This window comes from Anolis carolinensis, unplaced genomic scaffold, assembly GCF_035594765.1.
Source record: "Anolis carolinensis isolate JA03-04 unplaced genomic scaffold, rAnoCar3.1.pri scaffold_13, whole genome shotgun sequence".
Taxonomy (NCBI): domain Eukaryota; kingdom Metazoa; phylum Chordata; class Lepidosauria; order Squamata; family Dactyloidae; genus Anolis; species Anolis carolinensis.
The window spans coordinates 14634769-14654905 of NW_026943824.1; the positions used below are offsets into that span (position 1 = coordinate 14634769).

A 20137-nucleotide genomic window follows, 5' to 3' on the forward strand; every position below is an offset into this window, starting at 1 on the left:
GGATGTGTAGTTTTGTTGTTTTGTCCTAGGCCGAAATTTCATTACCCTTTTATATATATAGATTATTATTAGTATTATATTGTATAACATTATAATATTATTATCAGTATTATATGTACCCTGTTTCCCCGAAAATAAGACATCCCCGAAAAATAAGACCTAGTAGAAGTTTTGCTGAATTGCTAAATATAAGGCCTCCCCTGAAAGTAAGACCTAGCAAAGTTTTTGTTTGGAAGCATGCCCAGCGCCTGCCAAACAGAACACTAGAGCATGCAGGATTGATAAATGTACATACCAGTTGTACATGGAAATAATGGTAGTAACAAGAAATTCTTGATAGGATTCACAGTTTGTCTGGTTATATTGGTTTGTGATGACAACTACTGTACAATATATAATAAATGTTCATTTTTTGTTCAACAATAAATGTGAATTCTTCTTCATATCAAAATAAGACATCCCTTGAAAATAAGACCTAGCACATCTTTGGGAGCAAAAATTAATATAAGACACTGTCTTATTTTCGGGGAAACACGGTATATACAATATATTATATTATTAAAACTGATATAAAAATATCATATTATAAAACTGAGGGCAGGGGCCAGCTAAATGACCTTGGAGGGCCGCATCTGGCCCCCGGGCCTTAGTTTGGGGACCCCTGCAGTAGAGTCTCACTTATCCAACATAAACGGGCCAGCAGAATGTTGGATAAGTGAATATGTTGGATAATAAGGAGGCATTAAGGAAAAGCCTATTAAACATCAAATTAGGTTATGATTTTACAAATGAAGCACCAAAACATCATGTTAGACAACAAATTTGGCAGAAAAAGTAGTTCAATATGCAGTAATGCTATGTAGTAATTACTGTATTTATGAATTTAGCACCAAAATATCACGATATATTGAAAACATTGACTACAAAAATGTGTTGGATAATCCAGAACGTTGGATAAGCGAGTGTTGGATAAGTGAGACTCTACTGTAATACTATATGCTATTTGGACATATTTTCTTTGTACATAGACCATCTTGTGTTTGTGTATATTATTTGATGCCGTGGCCTATGGCTGGCGCAATAAACAATTCAATTCAACCCAGAAATTTGAAGACGTGAGCTTTGGGTGTGCAGAGGTTTCTCCCGCGGCTAAAAGGACTCAAAAGGCCAGAAGAGTCCCGAGGGGGAGGCGGCACTTTTCCACAAAAGAAGGAGCAGAGAGGCAGGGAGGAGTTTGGGAAAGAAAAGTGAATTTTAATGAGAGAGACAGAGGGGTGGGTTGGCAGCCTGTGCCAGGCCAGGGCCCATTGCTGCTGATGAGGGTCACTTGCAGTTGTCCCCCTAAACAAATGGCCTGGGCCAGCTTCAACTGGGAAAGGGACCCCTTTGAATTCCCTTCCAAGCTTGCGATTCTCACTGTGGGGCTGGAGTTGGGTTTAAAGTGGGTCCAAGGTGCAGACCCCATGGAAATCACAAAGAGCTAGCTGATGACCTTGGCCTTACAACACAAGTGAAGGATTTTGAAACAGTTGAAAAGCAACTCACGAATGCCTTGAAAGATCTCTCCAGCTACTACAAAGAGAACCACCTGAAGCCCAACCCTTCCAAGACACAAGTGTGTGCTTTCCACCTACGTAACCGTGAAGCCAACAGGAAACTGAAAGTTACTTGGGAAGGCCAAGAGCTCGAACACTGTTTCCATCCTAAATATCTTGGTGTCGCCTTAGATCGAACACTAACATATAGGAAACACTGCGTGAACACCAAGCACAAAGTAGCTGCATGCAACAACATCCTGTGGAAACTGTTGGATTTTTGGTTGTGTGTATATGAAATGTAAATCAAGTGTTCCTGCTGTTTTGCAAGTGTGTTTCAGCAATGAAACAGTTAACAGCAGGCCAGTTTGACTGACAGCCTGCTGTGACCTATGAGATGTGATAGCATCCTCTCATAGACTTTATATAGATGACATAAGAGGGAGATTGGACGCCTTGGAGGTCAGGACTTCCTTCGGACTAAGGAATGTGCCTTCTTATCTCTCTTGTTGAACTCTGTGAGAGAAGAGCCGAGCCGAAGAATGCCAGCTTCGAGCGATGGACTTTGCAGCAATTGTAAATATCTCTGTAAATATTAAAAAGATGTTTGAACTTCAGACTGCAGATGTCTTTGAGTCTGACATTGGAGGAATTGGTGAGGGTAGAAGTTCACCAATTCATCAGGGTGCTAGTCCGGAGCTGTTGATCGATGGTGTTTGAAGAAACCCACCCATCACACACCCTGACCCCTGGTATTGATCCTGACAGAAACTGATTGGCAGCACAAGTAATAAGAACCTCAGCCCTGGTCTTGTCTTTCTCAACTGCTGAGTACGCCTGTCCTGTCTGGCATAAGTCTCCACATGCGAAGTAGGTGGACATAGCACTGAACGAAACATACAGAATCATCACAGGATGCCTTAAACCTACACCTGTTGATAAACTCTACAAGTTAGCTGGCATTGCCCCTCCTGACGTGCGACGGGAAGTTGCTGCTAACGGTGAGAGAAAAAAGGTTGAACATTGTGAAAGCCACCCACTGCATGACTATCAGCCTCCTCTCAACAGACTCAAATCAAGGAAGGGCTTCATGAAAACCACCACTCCTCTTCAGGTTCCTCCAGCAGCAGCAAGGGTGTCTCTCTGGGCAGCTAAACCAGGCAGTTCCAACTGGATGGCCCCCCATGAGGGTCAACCAAGAATGGGCAACTTGGAAGTCCCTGAACAGACTCAGAAGCGGAGTGGGCAGATCTAAAGACAACTTGGCAAGGTGGCACTACCTGGAGGAATCCTCCACCTTGTGTGAACAACAACTCCGCATATGTCTGCTTGCCCACAATGTCCTGCCTCATGCACGGAGGAGGAGTTGTTCAAAGCTACGGACAATGCGGTTGCTATTGCCCGCTTTTGGTCTAAAACTATTTAGTAGCTTGTGATTTCCTTTTTTTTCATCATTTTAAAATGTATTTGTTATGCAATGCTTTTGACACGAAATAAATAAATGGTCTCCTGTGGCTTTTTTCTTCCTGCTGATGTGTGGCTATCACCAACAAGATAAGAGCCGCGGAGCACATCCCGCCTTCCTTCCTTCCGACCTTTGGGGTCTTAGACCGCCGTCCTACTGGACACAGAGGCCTCTCCATCGTCGCTCTCCGTCTCCATAGGGCCCAGGGGGCAAACGCGGAGGGAGTCGTATTGGGGCGGCGGGGTCCCTGGTTCGGGTAGGGCACCCGGGAGGCACCCTGCTTGGCCCGCGGCCTCCTCTTCCTTTTCCCCGCTTTCGAAGGCCGGGTTCGTGTGGGACCCCCTCTTTGCGGAGATGGTGGTGGCGGGGAGCCCCTCGTTCTGGGGGTCCAGGCCGTTGGGGTGCCACTTCCTGCGGACGCCCCGGCACCAGCCGATCAGCTGGAGGAGGAAGATCCACAAAAAGTCGATGATGATCTCGCCAAACTCGATGAGGCACAAAACGGAGCCACCCATCCAGAAGCCAAACTGGCCGCCCAGGCTGGAGAGGAGCCAGACGATCTGCCAAAGAGAATACAGAAAAGATGGAGGTGCTTCCCTCCCAATACCATTCCTGGGAAACCACTGGTCTTTTGGGGTGCTGTGAGTTTTCCGGGTTGTATGGTCATGTTCCAGAAGCATTCTCTCCTGACGTTTCGCCCACATCTATGGCAGGTAATCCTCAGAGGTTGTGAGATTCTCTTGGAAAGTAGGCAGGTGGGGTGGAAACTAGGCAAGTGGGGTATATCTGTGGTATGTTCAGGGTGGAGAGAGAACTCTTGTTTGTTTGAGGCAAGTGTGAATGTTGCAATTGAACAGTAAATTAGAAATAAATAAATAAATAATACCCCCGCAGGTGCCACTATGACGTAGTGGGGGGCCTTAACTGCTCCAATGATGACTGAGGAATTGAAGTCAAAAATCAGAAATTCCTCAAAGCACAGCAGACAAAAAACCAGTACAAGAAAACCGCACTACAAACTAGAGCTGGCAGCTGGCACAACAAAACATTGCATGGAAAGTTCCTTGACAAAATTGAAGGAAAAGCTGATAAGGAGAAGACCTGGCTCTGGCTCACGAATGGGACCCTGAAGAAGGAGACAGAAGGCCTGATCCTTGCAGCCCAGGAGCAAGACATCAGAACATCAGTCCTAAACACTTGGGAAGTGTTCGACTTGTGATTTTGTGATACGAAATCCAGCATATCTATCTTGTTTGCTGTGTCATACAATGTCGTTGTGTCAATAATAATAATAATACTTTATTCTTATATCCCGCCCCATCTCCCCAAGGGGACTTGGGGTGGCTTACAAAAGGACCATGCCCAAACAATATAAAAATACAACAGGAAAAACTAATCCAAACACAGCAATAAATACATCAATTAAAAGGATACAACAACAACAATTTGGAAACAATTAAAACATGTTCAATAAATAACACAGCTCAGAAATCAGAAGAATTCCAGACATGAATTAATCAGGGCCAGCTAACTCCTCCCAACAAAGGATTCTCTTAGGCATAAAGCAGCCAGGCTTTGAATCTACAAGGCCATTCAATGCCAATCAAGCTGGCTATTTGCAACATTCACACTTGCCTCAAACAGACAAGAGTTTTTTCTTACACAGATAAGTAAACCCCACTGTCTAGTTTCCAACAGACCTCACATTATATGAGGATGCTTGCCATAGATGTGAGTGAAACATCAGGAGACAGTGCTTCTGGAACATGGCCAGACAGCCCAGTAAACTCACAGCAACCCGGTGCTTCCAGCCATGAAAGTTTTCGACAACTTTTGACAATTGGTGAAAGGAATCTCTAGAGAAAGAGAGCCAGTGGGCAGAAGAGGAGAACAAACAAAGTGTGGCCAAGGGTTCAAGCTCCTGGTTGCTCCACTTACGGTGGTTGCTGCCGACTCGGAGATGGTCCGGTAGTTGTACTCTTGGAAGTAGATGTTCAGCTTGATGATCCCAGATCTGCAGGAGGCAAATGGAGACGAGATGAGTCAAGCACTCTCCAACTCTATTGAGATCCAGGCACTTTCTGGCACACTCTGATCGGTAATAGCTATTAGGTATGTCCAAAAAATCGTTTTGATTCTTATATCGGAATTATATCGGATTGTTCTCGCTTTTTGAGACGCATTCTGAGATGTTGTCTCACAGCACAACCAGCAATGTAATTCGAACCATCGTTGGCCCATTCTCTAATTGTCTCTTAATATTTTGTTTATTCCCCCCCCCCCAATTTTTTTAAAATATATTTTTATATATTGGCATTGGCCAGCTTGCTCACAGGTACATTTCCAAAGGAAGGCATTGAGTTTGGGGCTTATGGTAGTACATAGCAAGACATAGCATTGAATTCCAGTGTCCTTTTTCTATAAAAATATTACAAAGGGAAAATCGGACACAGAAACAAAGTTACACAAGTAGAAGAAGGACTTTCACATTGAAAAACACACAATTGAACAGGAAATAAAGCTTTCAAACCAGGAACAGGTTTCTTCAATTATTAAAAAATAATTTATTATAAAAGCTATGAAAATTCGCCAAAAATTGGAGGATACAGGAAACGTTCTGCAATTTGGTGAGCTAGGAGGGTTGAATGTGTTCTCCCCCTGTACCAAATTTGATCAGGATAGGTCAAGAAATGAGGGCAGGAGAGCCCCATAAAAGTCCCCCCGGGTGCTGTTTTTTTGGCGATTGCGCATGCACGTCCGCCATTTTAGAAACATTTAGAAACATTACAAATTTTCGGAAATATCTGAAATTTTTGAGGGAAAAAATTGGAAATAGTTTCTATATCGAAGCGCCGGCGCCCCCTACTTTAGAAACGAGAATTGAAACATTTTTTTCATCGAGCGGACATGCCTAATAGCTATGGTTTAACTCACTTCTCCAAAGTCACATTGGTCACGGTCTTCCTTTCGTAGAGTAAAATATTGAAAATCCATTCCTCTGAAGCCTCGGAGGGCCAGTCGGCCATGGAGATGGTCATCTTGTACTGGGTGTTGCTGGGAGAAGAAAGAGGGATCTGAGTCACACTTGCAGCCAAGGAGGAGCCTCAGAGAGGCCCAGACGGTGAGCCTGAACTCCCATCCCCCCCGAGCCCCCAAATCTTTGCCCGAACTGTCTCTGGACTCACTTGCAGGTCTCCTTGCACGTTTCAATGCAAAACTGCCGGTGCTTCAGGCTGGAACGCAGGGAGGAGAAGCAGTGTGCTGCAGGTAGAAAACAAAGCTCAGACAACAGAACAAACCACTTTTTTATGTTTATCACCCTATCCACACTATTTTTATTTTTTGTTTGGAATCCTTTGTACCAGCTTCTGGTTCCCAGTTAGCATTTTGGACCGAAAGCAGAATGCATGTCACCTTCAAAATGTAGCTGAAGTGTTTAAGGTTTGTTGGTTAGAAAATGCCCAACAACGAGTCTTCCAATGCCCATGATTGCTTGGAAACCGGCTCATCTCTGCCAGGCAGCATGGATTTTATAGGGCCCTTTATGAAATACGTTGGCTAAGTAGCAAGTTGGAGAGGAAGCCTATCCATCCTGACTAGCAATCACATGAAGTTGTTCAAGGCACTTTCTGTCAGTTCCTGTAGGACACAAAGATAGGCTCACACAGCTTGGAGCTATGGAAAACTTTATTGAATCCGCCTTGCCAAGATGACCGCAAAGCTTCTACTGCCCCTCTTCTGCTCTTTCCCCTGTATATTAAGTTGTTGCTTCCCTCCTCCCCTCACGTCTCTTCTTCCCCATTCACACCTCCCCTTCAATTGTCCTTTCCCACGTTTGAAGACCAGATCAAGTCATAAATCAGCCTTCCCAACCAAATGGTCTTCCTTATCCGGCTTGTTAAAAAAGGGCAGCTTGGAGAATGCTGATCTTTTTTGCATCCTGACACTTTCGGAGCTGTCCAAGTTGGCAACCATTGCAAGGCAGTGAGTTCCTTCAAGTGGCAAAGCCCTCCTCCCCGTAGCTGGCCCTACTCACCCCAGTCTGGGAAGCCTTCGTTGTTGCAGTACTTGGCTCCTTTGGGGAGCGGGACGGAGTAGTGGCCGCAGCCGCATTTCTCTACCATCTCAGCCTGGAAGCAGGAGCGCAGGCAAGCCTGGAAAGAGGAAGGGTCCCGGTTGGAGATTGGTGGGGACAATGGCAGCTAGCATGCTCTGAAGATAATGCCCAAAGGCTCAGAGTTCAAGTCTGGTAGGGTCCTGACTCTATACCCATTGCATGGCCTCACTCTGGCCCCTTTCCTTCCTGCCCTCCAACAAGGAGGACCCTTTGCGCAGCCACAAGTACAGCCGCAGACAGAAGCTATTTGGATTTGCAAAGCCACTTATTTCCAAGTCTGAAGGCCTGGAGTCCTTTCTCCACTCTGCAGGGCAAAGGAAGGAGTCTCAGGGTCATAGCAGCGCCTTGCAAATCTATATATATAAAAGGGTAATGAAATTTCAGCCTAGGACAGAACAACAAAACTACACATCCCAGAAACACTAAACTTGGCAGCACAACCTCTCACCCATGCCTCTACATTCATACAACAAAAAGAAAAGAAAAATAAAGTCCTGATTAGAGGGAGAGGAATAATTGTTTTTATCCAATTGCTGCCAGTTAGAAGGCAGAGTTAGGCCTCACTTAGGCCTCTTCCACACTGCCTATAAAATACAGATTATCTGATTTTAACTGGATTATATGGCAGTGTAGACTCAAGGCCCTTCCACACAGCTATATAACCCATTTATAATGGACTTAATGTCAGGGGAAAAGCTTTACCCTTTACCTTAACTACCACCAATTCCTCAATACTTTATTTCCCATACCACCAGACTTCGCCACAGCAACGCGTGACCGGGCACAGCTAGTCTATATATATAAAAGGGTAATGAAATTTCAGCCTAGGACAGAACAACAAAACTACACATCCCAGAAACACTAAACTTGGCAGCAAACCCCTCATCCATGCCTCTACGTTCATACAACAAAAAGAAAAGAAAAATAAAGTCCTAATTAGAGGGAGAGGAATAATTATTTTTATTCAATTGCTGCCAGTTAGAAGGCTAAGCTCCGCCCACTTGGTCTCCGAGCAATCCACTCAGTCCAGGGCACAGGCAGAGTCAGGCCTCACTTAAGCCTCTTCCACACTGCCTATAAGATACAGATTATCTGATTTTAACTGGATTACAGTACATGGCAGTGTAGACTCAAGGCCCTTCCACACAGCTGTATAACTCATTTATAATCTTATATTATCTGCTTTGAACTGGATTATCTTGCCATATAATTCACTTCAGTGTGCATTTTATACAGCTGTGTAGAAGGGGCCTCATATAATCCAGTTCTAAGCAGATAATATAAGATTATAAATATAATATGTAATAATTACTGTGATATAATAATACAGAACAATATAATCCCTAAAATCAGGACTGTAAATAAAGAGCAACACTCTGAAAGCATAAGCCACAGCAACGCATGGCCGGGCAAAGCTAGTCTATCTATATAAAAATGTAATGTGCGGTTTTCCCATGGAGTAAACAACAAAACCGCTGGACCAAATCACACCAAATTTGGCCACAAAAGACATAGTCATCCAATCTTTCAATAAAAAACCTGGAAAAATAAAGTCCAAATTACAGAGGAAGAGCCGTTCTCCCTGGCTGCAAGTCAGAAGGGTAGGCCCCGCCCCTTTAGGCTCCATCCACTTCATGTCATAGCAACCTCCTCAGCCACAATGGCGCCTGGGGAACAGGCAGAGTTCACTTAGGCATCTTCCACACTGCCTATAAAATACAGATTATATTATTTGAACTGGATTATATTCCAACTCAGAATGCCAAGGTAGGTAATCCACAGTATGTGCTTTGAACTGGATCATCTTGAGTCCACACTGCCATATAATCCAGTTCAGTGAGGATTCTATACAGTTGTGTAGAAGAGGCGTCATATAATACAGTTCAAAGCAAGTAATATAAGATTGTAAATAGAATATATAAAAATTACTGTGGTATAACAAAACAGAACAATATAATCTCTTAAATCAGGGCAGTAAATAAAGAACAACATTCTGAAAACAGGGGAATTCCAGACATGGAGCAATCAGGGCCAGCTAATGATGAAGATGTATTGGGAAAATATAATGCTTGTATTGGAAACTATATATTGAATGTAATCATATTAGCAATAGGAATAGAAAATATATATAATCACAAGCAGAATGTGTGCATATAGCCCCAAAATACACGCTGCCTAGCAAATACCTCTCCTCATAGCAGAGACCAAAGTTGACCCAAAGTGACAGAGACATCTGTCAAGTGTCAACAAGACTAGATAAGCTCCATGCTAACGGACAAAAGACAAATTAAGGCTTTTGGGATGTCAAAATAAGCTTAAGGTAACCTGGCGCCATGAGGGGTGCGAATGACTTCCTAAAAGCTAAGATAGGGGAAATTCCTCAATTAATGGAACCCCAGAAAGCCTAGATAGGAATTCCTTAGATAAGGCCTAATGGAGGGTCAGAGGTCTTGAAAGTAGCCTATGTTATAGGAACATGCAAAAGTAGCTTTTAGTAAAGTGCAAATTAAGACTTTTTTTGACACTAATTGGTGATGGATAATGCCTATATGACGTAGGTAGATGAAGGCAAAATGGTATAAAAAGGCCTGTGTTTCTTTGTTCTGTACCCTTGCTTTCCTGATTACTGGAGAGGGTCCTTCCTATGCTTATTCTTTGTAGCCACTGAGAATAAACGTCATTTTTCTTCAGCGCTCGGTACAGTAGAGTCTCACTTATCCAAGCCTCGCTTATCCAAGCTTCTGGATTATCCAAGCCATTTTTGTAGTCAATGTTTTTAATATATCGTGATATTTTGGTGCTAAATTCGTAAATACAGTAATTACAACATAACATTAATGCGTATTGAACTACTTTTCTGTCAAATTTGTTGTATAATATGATGTTTTGGTGCTTAAATTGTAAAATCATAACCTAATTTGATGTTTAATAGGCTTTTCCATAATCCCTCCTTATTATCCAACATATTCGCTTATCCAAGCTTCTGCCAGCCCGTTTATGTTGGATAAGCGAGACTCTACTGTATCTATCTATCTATCTATCTATCTATCTATCTATCTATCTGTCAATCTATCTATCTATCTATTATTTTTTTCACCCTCTCCATTTCTTCCTTTTCCCTTCTTCAGTTTTTCTTTGCAACAACTTCTCTTTTCAATCTAGATTTTTTTTGTTCTTTTTTATAAGATATTCAGTTACTTGTTTCCAATCAGTTTCTTTCATTATCGTACCCTTATTCTTTGCTATGAGGAGTGTGAGCTTATCCATATTCCTGATCTCTAATATTTTTGTTATCTACATATCTTCTTCCGTTGCTTAAGGAATGCTTTGAAGAGGATGTGCTTGTCCCTCCAAAGGTCCTCTTGAGATAAAATCACTTGGTCTTAAGAGTTTGGGCCCTGAAATCTGAAAGTTTGAGATACTTCTTGCATGGCTTCCCTGTTTCTAAGTATGATCTTGGAGACTGCAAAGAGAAGAGCCTATGAAAGAGGAGTCCAATGGGAAGGCTGGACATGGAGGGAAGGCTGGACATGACTCACCTGGATGGAGTAGATCGTTCTGTAGGGTCTGCCCGAGGAGTCATTTCCACTGCTGGCCTCTTGTCCGTCATCCGTGCAGTTTATACAAAGCTTGTGTGGCTCTGTCTGGCCCTGAAGGAGGCAAGAACGTGGTCCAGCTGAGTCCCCTTCCCATCTTGTTGCCAGGGAAAGGGGCCACCAAGACAGATTAGGACCTGGCCCTTTTAATTTTGGTGCCTAAAAGTACCCAAATCACTGGATTTTCAGGTTTTCAGGAAGAGCCTGAAAACCTGGCTCTTCACACAGGCCTTTGGTTAAAGACTGCCCATCCCCATCACAATTATGTTCCTTGACCATTTCTGCATCGGTTGCACTTTTCCTGGCTAATTTGACATGAACTCAGGGCCTCGTCAATCCCAAATTGATCTCCAACAAATTTGCAGCACTTTATTCTGTTATCTTGAGTTTACAACTTTTATAATGTGCACTTTACTTAGTCTATTGTCATAACCTCGCTGATTTTAATTCCATATTTTATTAAGTGTGGTTTTTTTTATTTCTATAGGTTAATGTTCAAAATTTTATAATTTGTGTATGTTTTTTGTGTATTGATGTATTGTATATTCTTATTGTTTTTATTTGGTATTATCTGTAAGCCGCCTTGAGTCCCCTTTGGGGGAGATGGAGGCGGGGTATAATATTTTTTTTTCGTGTCAGGAGCAACCTGAGTTGCTTCTGGAGTGAGAGAATTGGCCGTCTGTAAGGATGTTGCTCAGGGGACATTGCCCGGATGTTTTGATGTTTTACCATCCTTGTGGGAGGCTTCTCTCATGTCCCCACATGGAGCTGGAGCTGATAGAGGGAGCTCATCCGTGCTCTCCCCAGGTGGGATTCAAACCTGGCAGCTTTCAGGTCAGCAACCCAACCTTCAAGTCACGAGGCTTTTACCTCCTAGGCCACCGGAGGCTCCTCGGGTATAATTAAACTTGTTGTTGTTGTTGTTGTTGTTGTTGTTTTGGGTGGTTGTTTTGGTTGTTTTGGCTGCTCACCTGGAAGGCAAGATAGTCCTCATAAAGGTTGTGAACGGGGATGTCGGAGCCGTTGTTCGTGCAGTCGCTGTAGGGAGACCCCAAACGCTGGAGCTCATCCTGGGAACGAAAAAAGGAATGTGCATCTAAATACATGTCTGGGTGGCAACTGCCTACCTCTTCCATTGTAAAACGCCATCGACTGTAAGACACAACCTAATTTCAGCACTACCACCACCAGCAAAAATACACTGAGCCAACGGTTGAGTAGAGGACTGGCACCGAAATCCTCAAAACAAGAGGCCTGTGCTGGTACGGCTGTACCAGAAGCTCCAACTTTATTTTCTTTCTGCTAATGTTTGCAGTCATAGGGCAGGCCGCCTGTCAATCACCATTAAGTTTGGTTTCGCCCCTTGTTCAGGGCTCTGGGAGGGAAGGAGCCATTTTTAAGTCAGTCTCACTTAAGGAAGCTAAGCTATAGGACGTAGACCAGCTCGTCCCGTAGAAAAGCTTCATATCTCAAGAACATCCGGGGATATAGAACATCCGAGGAATCAGAAACAGAAATTCTAGGGGAAAGGTCCCAAAGGTTCTGGCTAAGAGCGCACAGCCTCTCAGCCTCTGACGGAAACAGCCCTAAAGTTAAAAAAAAAAAACCTCAGAGAGGGAACAGCACTACAGATCCACGGAACCCCAGCTGAAACATCTGCAAGCCTTGGTTGGTAGGTCCACTCGATACCCAGATGCATTTGGAATCGGTAGTGGGTCCCACATCAGCTAGGCCCATATAATAGACAGCCTGGGAGAGGTTATATGGCCCCCCGATCATGGAACTCACTGCCCATTGAGATGAGGCAAGCCCCCACATTAGTAGCCTTCAAGAAAGACTTGAAAACATGCTCTTCCATTGTGCTTTTGGAGAGTAACTACTTTATATTTCTTTTCTGTTGCTCCCTTCTAATATCAATCCTCTAGACTGCACCACTTTCTTTGACCCTGTTCTCTATGATTTTATTCTTATGTCTTTCTCACCCGAGTTTTAACTTAATGTTCATGTGGCCCGCCCTCGTTTTTATTTTTTTGCATTGTAATGGATATTATTATTTATTGTATTGTTCACTGTGTTGTGATGTGTTGTTCTTTTATATGCTGTTTATATTGTATTGTTCTGGGCATGGCCCCATGTAAGCCGCCCCGAGTCCCCGTTGGGGAGATGGTGGCGGGGTATAAATAAAGTTTTATTATTATTATTATATTATAAGGTGTTTTCTTCTTATAGAGAAAGCACAGTTATCCAAAGCCAATTGTCTGTCCCCTGGGGACAAGACTGAAAAGGCCAACAGTTTATTAAGGAAACCTTGAAGTGTTATTTGTTCAATAATAAAGACTTTGTTATCTCATGAAAAACTCAAAGGACTATCCTTTTCAGGAAAACCCTCAAGAACCTCTCTTTGAGGCACCCTGGCTTCCCGCTGGGCATAAAGTATACGTCCGATAGACAATAGCTACAGGCCCAGCAAGTGACAGAACAAGGCCTGTTGGCTGCTTTCCCCCCGGTTGAACCCCAACCCCCTCCGTACCACCATGATGCCGATGGACGTCTCTGTGCCGGCCAAGGCGTAGATGCCCTGATCATTGAGGAAAGGGAAGCTCTCCTGTTCGTGGAGCATGAGCCGGGCCCCGGCCGTCGTGGTCAGGAAGGGAATGTAGTCCTTTTGGCTCACGTCCAGGATGAGCTTCAGCCCTGAGGAGGAGGAAGAGGAGGAGGAAGATTACAAGGATGCTATAACAGACACCCCTCACTCTACACTCTTCTCACGTATGTGAGAGGCGAGGGAACACAGTTTGATTTTAGATTTTCTTTTAAAATGGTAGCTGTCACCAAAATGTGGCACTAAAATGTTTTTAGGATTTTTGTTGATAAATGTACTTGAGATAAGTTTCTCCCATTCCCTGCCCACACTGTTTCCACCCCCTGGCTCCCAAACTGATGTTTACTATGAGGCTTTTCTGTGCTATTTAATTGTTCTATTGCTGGAACTATTATAAAGGCTTCTTAATAGAAAGATATACTGTAGAGGCTTTTGAAAGTTGAAAATAGAATAAAAATTTATTTTCTTAAAACAGGCAAATAATTACTTCAGAGAGGTACATAAGCATAAACGGTTACAGAAGTTCTTCAGCTTAACTTAGTTGTATGTTTCAGATTACTTCACTTAGTTTCAAACAGTTCCAATCAAACCAAACTATCTATTGGTCACAGAAACCCTCGCTCTATTTGCTGAGAATAGTCACAAGTTTGACTAACCTAATCTAGATAGCCCCCTGGGTTGTTAACTAACTCTAACCTAGAGTCCTTCTATTAACCAGCCCAGTAGTGAGAGTCAATCTCTTGAGTTATCTCCCCCAAGAGGTCCAAACTGCCTGACCTATCCTGTCAGTTTCACAGCTCTCAGTTCTCTCACACACAACCAAAACTCCAAACAGCACTTTCTTCTCCAAAACCCAAAACCGAACTGCCTTGGAGCTCTTTTTTCTCTGCCTTCTAAGTCTTGGCTCCTCCCATCTGCACCGGCCAATCCTGGGATTCTCTTTAAGCTCCTCCCTCTTGCTAACTACACTCAAGATGGCTGCCTGGCATTCCTCTAAAAAATGGAGGCCTGCCTCACTCACTGTTACCCAGGCTTCATTCCCGGCCTAATAGGTAAGGTTCACTATCGAGGCCTTCCCAGGACCACCATATTCCTGTGGGGGAAGGGGCACCTACCGAACTCTGCTCCGGGGTTGGAGGAAATGAGCGACTCCTTGTCCATGACCCAGTTGAAAACGAAGCAGTTGCCGTGGTCCGGGTGGTAAAGGCGGGTGAAGTTCCTGGAAGGGGAAAGAATGTTGGAAATAGCCTTTCACTATGTATATATTTGCTAACCTGTACTCTATGTGTATGTTGATTTGCCAGTTTTGGTGTGGGAGGGATTATAGACATGTGATTGTACTGAGCATGTTCAGACTCAGGACTCCATTTTGTATTCAGTGTGCATCAGTGGAGGGGGATGCATGCTTTGAGCCAGACCTCAGTGGAGGTGGATGCATGTATCTGTTTGGAGTAGAGAAGTATGATTTTTTGACTTCAGTGAGTACACTGTTTGTAGTCTGTCTGTGAGATTTTCTTACAGCAGCTGAGGATATGATCAATGGTTTCGTCAGCTTCCTTGCAGAGTCTGCATTTTGGGTCATCAGCTGATATTTTGATCTTGGCCTGAATTGCCTTTGTCCTGATGTCTTGCTCCTGGGCTGCAAGGATCAGGCCTTCTGTCTCCTTCTTCAGGGTCCCATTCGTGAGCCAGAGCCAGGTCTTCTCCTTATCAGCTTTTCCTTCAATTTTGTCAAGGAACTTTCCATGCAATGTTTTGTTGTGCCAGCTGTCAGCTCTAGTTTGTAGTGCGGTTTTCTTGTACTGGTTTTTTGTCTGCTGTGCTTTGAGGTGTTTCTGATTTTTGACTTCAATCAAAGCAGGTTCTTCACTTTGCTTTCCATCTTCTGCCAGGGCATGTTCTTCTTCTTTGACTGCTTGTTTGACTTCTAAGAGTCCTCTGCCCCCTGATCTTCTAGGCAGATATAGCCGGTCAACATCACTGCGAGGGTGCAGTGAATGATGAATGGTCATGAGTTTCCTTGTTTTTCTGTCCAAATTGTCCAGTTCTGCCTGTGTCCAGGCTATATTCTACAGTCATGGAACCCTAGAGTTGGAAGAGATCCCAAAGGCCATCCAGTCGAACCCTCTTTATTCAGGCAGGGAATGTACCATCAAAGCACTCCCAAGAGATGGCTTCCTTGTCAATTCTTCGGGCATCTTTGAGGGAATATTGCAGCTCCCAAATCCCTGAGTGCAAAGTTAATTGACTCAGCATAACACAGACAGCCAATTTCCAGCCTCAGTTTCTCTGCAGGGTTTCAGGAATTTGACACCAGCCTTGCACTGGGAAGAACTGGACTTGTGACTGGCTTGGGTGGGCATAGACCATGATGGGCCAGTGAAGAAATCCAGATGCTGGTAGGACTGTCCCGACCTAAGGGTTTACTGGGCAATTGGGTGGGTCTGGGAGGAGGCACTCGAAAGGGAGTCCGTCCAACTGGGCATCGTCCTGATTTTGCTCAGCCCTTCCTTGTTTGCTCAGTGGCTTTGAAGGCCAGTAAACAGAACAAGAGAAGACTGCTGACAGAAGGCGGCTGCTCTGAAGGCAAAGAAACCAAGGCGGCAAACAGGAGGATTGGTTGGCAAAGGTTTATCCCATTGCTTGGGCAGAGAAGAGCTCTCGTTCAAGAGTTTTATCAAAGAGGAATGTCAAGTGCGGCAAAGTAGGAGAAGTCACGGAGAGTGGGCAGCACAACGAGAAAGAGGGAGGGAAGCCTTTTTTGGTTCCATTCTGCAAAACTGTCTGGCCTTTTTGCCTCTATCTCCCAGAAAAAGCTCCCAAGTCCATCTCTTCGATGTCTCTGGCATTCGCCCAGGAGCCGGCTGGAGCGCCAAGTCCAGGTCACGGCATTAGCCTGGAGCTGTGATAACCAATCTGTTCCTGGTTTAATTAAATAAGCCCATGTTTGCTGATGGATAGATCGGTGGCAAAGTTAAGTCAGCAAGCGGCAAGGTGGGGAGGATCAACCCTTTGCAACAACAACAAACTTTATCAAGATTTAATGAACTGCAAATAAGGAACAAGCAAGCCCCATGAACCTGATGCAACATTGTCTGAGAAACGATTCAGTTAACTGAAAACATCCAGCTTTCTAAACCATATTATTACGCTATGTAACCAAAATTGATTTTTTTCTGTTCCTGGATTGGAAATCTTATTTTCTGTTTAATTGAGCAGTGTTTACTTTGACAGTGGTTGTTCTACTCCAGAAACTTCATTTTTGTGGCTGCTACAAACTATGTCGAATTGGTTGAGATTCAATGAGATACTCATGGAAAAACTATAGCAAAATGTGCTACAAGATATCCATCCCGCAAAAACAACGTTTTTGCAATTTAATAGACTTAAATGTTTTTTTATGATAGAACCAATTAGGAAATGACATTTATAACCCAGGAACGACAATTGTGTTATGTAGTATTATCATTAAACCACTTGGATTGTAATAAATGTTGCCCTTTGTGTGCTTATATGCCTCCAAGTCACTTGTTGACTTAGAGACTCCACGAATTTCGTGTTTTATTAGGCAAGGAATATCCCAAGTTTTGTCAGTTCCTTCCTCTAAAACAGTGGTTTTCCAGAAGCATTCTCTTCTGATGTTTCGCCCACATCTATGGTAGGCATCATCAGAGGTCGTGAGGTGTAAACTTCAAACTACAGGAAAGGAGATTCAACCTGAACATGAGGAAGAACTTCCTCACTGTAAGGAAAGCTGTTCAGCAGTGGAACTCTTTGCCCCAGAGTGTGGTGAAGGCTCCTTCTTCGAAGGCTTTTAAGCAGAGACTGGATGGCCATCTGTTGGGAGGGCTTTGCATGCAATTTTCCTGCTTCTCGACTGGATGACCCACAAGGTCTCTTCCAACTCTAGGATTGTATGAATCTATGAATTTTGCAAATTCGCAATTCTGTACATATAATGCCTTTAGAGCAGCATTCTCTGTGTTTTATAATCTACAGTAGAGTCTCACTTATCCAACCTTCGCTCATCCGACATTCTGTATTATCCAATGCAGTCTGCCTCCTGCCCAAATCCACAGCTGTTTCTCTAGGCAGCAAGTCTAGCTTTATGTTTTCAGTACATTGCAATGTTTTGGTGCTAAATTAGTAAATACAGTAATTGCTACATAACGTTACTGTGTATTGAACTGCTTTTTCTGTGGATTTGTTGTAAAACATGATGTTTGGGTGCTTAATGTGATGTCTCAGGTACCTTTGGCCCCTGATCCAGAAGCCATTGTGGAGCAAAATGAAGAGAATTTGGGTTTTTTCCCACCGCAGCAAGATTCTATCCCTTTCCAGATGTCTCCTGTTGACATTGCAGAGCCAGAGCCAATTAGGAATGCCCTTGAAATGTTGCCGGCTCTTCCCGGATATCTGGAGAGTTTAGAATTTGATAGAAGGGCTACTTTCCAAACAGATCGTTCTCGAAGACAAAGTTTAAGGAGAAGTGTGAGATTAGCGGAGCGAGGAGATTGTGGCCAAGCCAGTTCTCCTGGGAAGAATTGAGGACGTAGGCATCTGGCGTCTCGTTGTTAGCAGCTCGTTCTCTCGGGAACTTTTGGGGAGTCATGGACCTGCTTGGGGGAAGCTTTTGGACTTCAATAAAAGTTCTGTGCAGAGAATCTCTGTTGTGGTGTCAACTGGACTTCTAACGGAAGAATACATCGTCTCTTGATCCTGTGCTTCTAAGCTGCCCGTTGGTGCGCTTACTCTCAAGTAGACCGGGCGTAGCGGCTCGTCCCTTGCCAAGTTTGGACTGCGTTTCAGATCCACCACGGATTGCCTTGCCTTGCCTTGAACCCTGGTTCTGGATTATTATTTCAAGTACTTTCCTAAGGAACTTTGCTCCTTTCCCCACTCAAACTTCCAATAGGTTTGAGTGTGTTTCAGTTATTGGATTTTGGACTTTGGACTCTAATATTGGACATATAACTTTCATTCTTTGGACTAATTCTGATCTTTTCTAAAAGGTCAACTGTTTGACTATCTACTCTGCTTATATTTGTTTGAAACTTTTATTGCTTTAATTAAGATATTAGAATGTATATTGGCCTCCGTGTTGGTTCCAAGTGTTTGCGCTGCCTAGGGGTGTTACACTTAATTTGTAAAATCATAACATAATTTGACGTTTAATAGGCTTTTATTATCCAACATTTTCGCTTATCCAACGTTCTGCCGGCCCGTTTATGTTGGATAAGTGAGACTCTCCTGTATTTGACTGGGCTGGCCTCACTCTGAGAAGTGTTTAACGCTATATTTTCCTTTTATTAGGAGGTTTCTTATGAATGTTTCTGGTTGAAGAGTTTTGTGAAAGCTGAAAGCTCAGGCCTTTGGAGGAATAGGATATCCATGATCTAGATACCTGATCTAGATAATATGGGTATTATTTTGCATCCAAGACGACTTGATTTCTCTCCTAATCTTAGCAACCCATGAGCCTTCCTCGCCTCCTGCAAACCGATCTCTGCTCATCCTGGCCTTTGTCTCTTTGGCTTCAAGTTCTGGGCATTTGAGATTAGTTCTAATCCGACTCTGGAATGCCGAAGGTTATTATTTGGGGAGTAACATAACTCAAAAACTGGGAGAAATTTAATTAAACCAAACATGAAACCATGAACGGGAGGAAAGCAGAAAGCCTCGCAAAATTGCACCCATAGATTTTGCATGGACCAGAGCTTGGCCGTGCACTTTGCATGCACTTCTTGTTGCATATTTATATTTTTCCCCCCCTGAATTTATATTTAATTCTCTCCACATTCATGGTTAAGCAGTTATTCACACCAAGAAATGCACATGATGGAGTTGTGTGTCTTCCGGGCTGTATGGCCATGTTCCAGAAGCATTCTCTCCTGACTTAAGCACCAAAACATCATGTTATACAACAAATTTGACAGAAAAAGTAGTTCAATATGCAGTAATGCTATGTAGCAATTACTGTATTTACGAATTTAACACCAAAATATCACGATATATTGAAAACATTGACTACAAAAATGCGATGGATAATCCAGAATGTTGGATAAGCGAGTCTTGGATAAGTGTGACTCTACTGTATATGTTTTCGATTTAGATATTTGGTATATTTTTATACATATGTGAGGCATTGAATTTTGCCATTTAATAACAACAACAACAACAACAACAATGCAGTATTATAATGGTTTATTTATATTACATGTAATATACCAAGAAATAACTAATAAGATATGTATAGTGATATGGTTCCTTCTACAGTGACTTCCAACATACGTTATATCTACCCATTTGTATAAAGCATTCCTGGAAGAACTGATGTGTTTTACATGCACTGGGTTGCTGTGAGTTTTCCGGGTTGTATGGTCATGTTTCAGAAGCATTCTCTCCTGATGTTTCGCCCACATCTATGGCAGGCATCCTCAGAGGTGGTGAGGTCTGTTGTAAACTAGGCAAGTGGGGTTTATATATCTGTGGAATAATGTCCAGGGTGGAAGAAAGAACTCTTTTGTGTTGGAAGTAAGTATGAATTTTGCAATTGGCCAACTTGATTAGCATTGAATGGCTTTGCAGCTTCAAAGCCTGGCTGCTTCCTGTCTCTGAGGATGCCTGCCATAGATGTGGGCGAAATGTCAGGAGAGAATGCTTCTGCAACATGGCCATACAGCCCTCAAAACACACAACAACCCTGTGATCCCGGCCATGGAAGCCTTTGACAACACAATGCACATAATGTCCATCGTGGGGATGGAAAACTAAATCTATGAACAGTGGAAGTAACATTTTCTTCTGAGTGGCGTTACAAGG

General features: G+C 43.3%; 1 protein-coding gene across 3 annotated transcripts in view; it reads right to left on the reverse strand.

Moving 5' to 3' along the window:
• Positions 1-1233: 1233 nt before the first annotated feature.
• Positions 1234-20137, reverse strand: part of scnn1b (sodium channel epithelial 1 subunit beta) — a 48741-nt gene continuing 29837 nt past the window's right edge. For all 3 annotated transcript variants that reach the window (XM_062964527.1, XM_062964525.1, XM_062964526.1), the window contains exons 6-14: positions 14431-14534; positions 13244-13407; positions 11685-11783; positions 10657-10767; positions 7037-7154; positions 6186-6261; positions 5935-6054; positions 4939-5014; positions 1234-3560 (exon numbers count right to left, since the gene is read on the reverse strand). In XM_062964527.1, coding sequence (XP_062820597.1) covers positions 3141-3560; positions 4939-5014; positions 5935-6054; positions 6186-6261; positions 7037-7154; positions 10657-10767; positions 11685-11783; positions 13244-13407; positions 14431-14534 — 1288 coding nt within the window. In that variant the 3' untranslated portion in view covers positions 1234-3140. The remainder of the gene's footprint in view (positions 3561-4938; positions 5015-5934; positions 6055-6185; positions 6262-7036; positions 7155-10656; positions 10768-11684; positions 11784-13243; positions 13408-14430; positions 14535-20137) is intronic.